Source organism: Triticum aestivum, chromosome 7D (assembly GCF_018294505.1).
Source record: "Triticum aestivum cultivar Chinese Spring chromosome 7D, IWGSC CS RefSeq v2.1, whole genome shotgun sequence".
In the NCBI taxonomy this organism is placed as follows: Eukaryota; Viridiplantae; Streptophyta; class Magnoliopsida; order Poales; family Poaceae; genus Triticum; species Triticum aestivum.
In genome coordinates this window covers 640,915,396-640,918,772 of record NC_057814.1, presented here as the reverse complement: position 1 = coordinate 640,918,772, position 3,377 = coordinate 640,915,396, and the positions used below count along the sequence as shown (strand labels likewise).

The 3,377-nt window shown below is 49.4% G+C and overlaps 1 protein-coding gene across 1 annotated transcript; it reads right to left on the bottom strand.

The window, feature by feature from the left end:
- Positions 1-783: 783 nt before the first annotated feature.
- LOC123171523 (lecithin-cholesterol acyltransferase-like 1) lies at positions 784-2,295 on the bottom strand. Its single transcript, XM_044588982.1, has 2 exons — positions 1,913-2,295; positions 784-1,838 (listed from the first exon to the last, which is right to left on the bottom strand). The coding sequence occupies exons 1-2, from the start codon at positions 2,293-2,295 to the stop codon at positions 953-955; spliced, it is 1,269 nt and encodes a 422-aa protein (XP_044444917.1). The 3' UTR covers positions 784-952.
- Between the last annotated feature and the right edge of the window lie 1,082 nt (positions 2,296-3,377).

The following is a 3,377-nucleotide window of genomic DNA, read 5'->3' as shown; positions in this document are numbered from 1 at the left end:
ATTTGGGGGCCCCTTTGCACCCGGGGGCCCGGGGCGGCCGCTCCACTTACGCGGCTCATGCTTTCTTCGTCCGTGTGCTCCACTTACGCGGCCCATGTTGGCTGCCTTGTGTTGAGATATACTCCCTCCGTTGTTAAATTTTATCATTAGGACAACAAAACTAATTTATTTCTAAACTAAATTTCTTATCCTAACGATAACAATTAAAAAACCAAAGGAAGTGTAGTGGAATGGACCATGGCGCACCGCTCCATACGTCCTTGTGGAGCTCATGCCCCAGCTACACCATGGCGAGAAAAAAAGACCCACATCGCGTCTCTCCTCGTGAGGGTTTCCCCACTTGGCGTCTCTCTTCGCTCGATGAAAGGTCTATTTTCTACTAGTGTTGGCTACAGGAGATGAGGAGAATGATGGACAATTTGGTGATTGGTCCAAGTCCAAGAATCAAAGCAGCCCAAGTATGTTGTAGGATGTCCGCCCCTATATATGGACAGGTCTAATACACGCATGTAAACTATGAGGGGAAGTCACGCCCCACTCTGACATAGGCTTGATATTCTGTTTACGAAAAATGGCCTTTCTCTGTTCAGCTCCCTATTTCCATTTCCACAAATATCAAAAGGCACATTGCCACACGCTTAATTTTTCTGTGTTAAAAATGGCAATATATATTTTAGGACTATTTTCACAGTTTACTATATAATATATAATGGTAGTTTAATAGGACAAAAAAAATACATGGACCTATTATTTAAAACAAATACCAATTATTTTGCTCACTTTGTCACATCATCCTGCCAAATTTGAAGTCAAATATTTTTACACGAAAAACACAAACGACGATTTTGAGGAAGTAAAATGGACTTCTTCCTTTGATCATTTATATGCTTCATTATCCTTATGTCACATAGCCAACAGAGTATGCTGCCATGATAATTTTAGATAATGTCCCCTATGAAGAGGAGGCTCCAAGGATTTCACCGATGACACGCTTGAGCGCAGATTCGTCCGAGATCATACCCTTGTGCGTCGTGTTGGGGATCAGAATTGACCTGAAGTAAGGCTGGTCCGGATCAGCCCTTACCAACCTTTGCAACGCCAAGACGGTCTCCAAGTTGATCTGGCCATCGCCATCGCCGTTCACCAACCGAGGCTTCCCACTGAAGTTACCGTCCCAGAACACCAGCTGATCCACAGTGGGCACGCCAATACCATTGATGGCCGTCATCGGCACGAGCGGCGCCCGAAGGTTGAGCATCACCGGCAGCGCCGTCCTTCGGTACCGCGCCACCTCGTCCTCGGAGAAACCTGCTGCCAAGAGGTACTCTGCCATGTCGTCGGCGGAGTAGTTCCTGTCCCGCGTGATCACCAGGGGCGTGCGGCCGTACACCCTGGGGGACGGCAGGAGCGAGAACATGCTCGCGAAGCTCCTGTTCCCGTAGGTCAGCACGCTGGCCTGCAGCGACGTGGGGTTGGCGGCCAGCGCCTTGGAGGCGAGGGGCCACATGTTGAGCGGCGAGCCGCCGACGCCGAGGCAGAGCATGACGAGGTGCTTGACGTACCTCCTGCGCCACCGCAGGGGTGTCCGGTCGAGGAACACCGTGGCGAAGAGGCCGCCCAGGCTGTGCGTCACGAGGACGACCGGCTTGTTCCCGTTCCTCTGGCTTGCGCGCTCCACCAGGAGCCTGAGGCTGGAGCTCCAGTCGGAGAAGGCCCGGGAAGCCAGTCCGGGAGCGGCCGGCGCGTGCCGGAAGTCATACGGGGCGCCGAATAGGTTCTCTCCCTCTCTGTATCCCACGCGTTCCAGTGCCTCCACCAGCGCTTCCATGCACACATTCCTGGTCAATGAAACATTCTTCGATTCACATGCATGGTTGGTATATATAGTATCATATGCTTATTACTAGCTTACTTTCGGGCCGGGTCGTCGGAGCCGAAGCTGCGGGTGGTGCCGAAGGCCACGACGCGGGTCTTGACGCCCGGCACGTTACGGCAGTCGCCGGCGCGGGGGTCGTAGACAAGCCGCAGCTGGTCCACGTAGCACCGGAAGAGGGAGGGGTCCTCCTGCAGCGCCGTGAAGTTCTCCCACAGCCGGAACCACCCGCGCCGTTGCCTTGGGACCCCGCAGCCCGACGCCGGTGGAGGTTCGTACTCGTCGGTGAGCCGTGCGTCCAGCTGGCTGCAGGTGTTGCCCGGCACCAGCACCACAGGGTGGAGGCTGGGCACAGCTGATGATGGTGGAGCCACCAACAAGCAGAGCAGGACTACAAGGGGCAAGAGACGCTGGAACGCCATTACCCTGGCACGCTCGAGTTTGCTGTTTCCTTCTCTTGTGTGCACGGTGGAGCATATACGTATTGATGCACGGTCAAAATTTTGACAAGAACGGTGGAGGAGCGACTTGTTTACCAGCTTGTTAGTTTGTTATATGTTACTAGCTTATCTCATTGAAGCGAACACGCGGCACGCAAATTAGTTTGTTATATGTTACTAGCTTTCCCCGCAAAAAAAATAAATATATATGTTACTAGCTTATCTCATTGACTTTATTGGCGGACCAGAATTTCGCCAAGATTGGATAGGGCGAAAACTGACAATAAAATTGATATACGGAGTCACATGTAAGCAAAAGATATCAGAGAAAGTACGTACGATAGGGACCTCTCTTTTCTTCTAAGGCTGAAGGGAAGATGACTATCTATCTATTGCTCCCTCCGTTCCATTTTATAATGTGTATTTGTTTTTCATAAAATTCGATAACGTAAGATGCATTTCTTATAAATCCTCGTAATTCCCCTTTTAGCCCTCCAAAAAAACTGAAAGTGTCTCGTTCTCGATTGCATGTATCTTTTTTAGCAAAAGAAGAAAAATATCTCTCTCTTTTGAAGTTTTGATTGTATGTATCTCTTACTTTTCCAAACTCAATGATTTATTTGCCACTAACTAACAATTTTGCCGAGGGTAATTTCATCCTAACATCTCTATAATTATGTGCCTTAAACAACGTGCCGAAAATAATACACCTTACATAAAAGAACGGAGAGGTATATACCGGCCCTTTATCTGGTGGACCTTCATAAATTAAGGAATCATAGCCGTTCAATGTACGTAACATAACAAGGTTAGTGGGCCCCACGTATATCTAATGCGTGGACGATAAGGACTTCTCAGCTTAACATGTCCCACGTACATCTAAACTGAAGAAGTCCTTACCATAAAAATAAATAAATAAAGGAATACATTGAGATGTCCGATCTTCCTATAAGCTACACACTGCGTGGGGGATAAGGACTCCAGCACCTGGGCGTGCTCCGCGATGACGAACAACATACGCTGCAGTAGCTAGGTCGCTGAGCACATGACAGGGCAATGTCGAT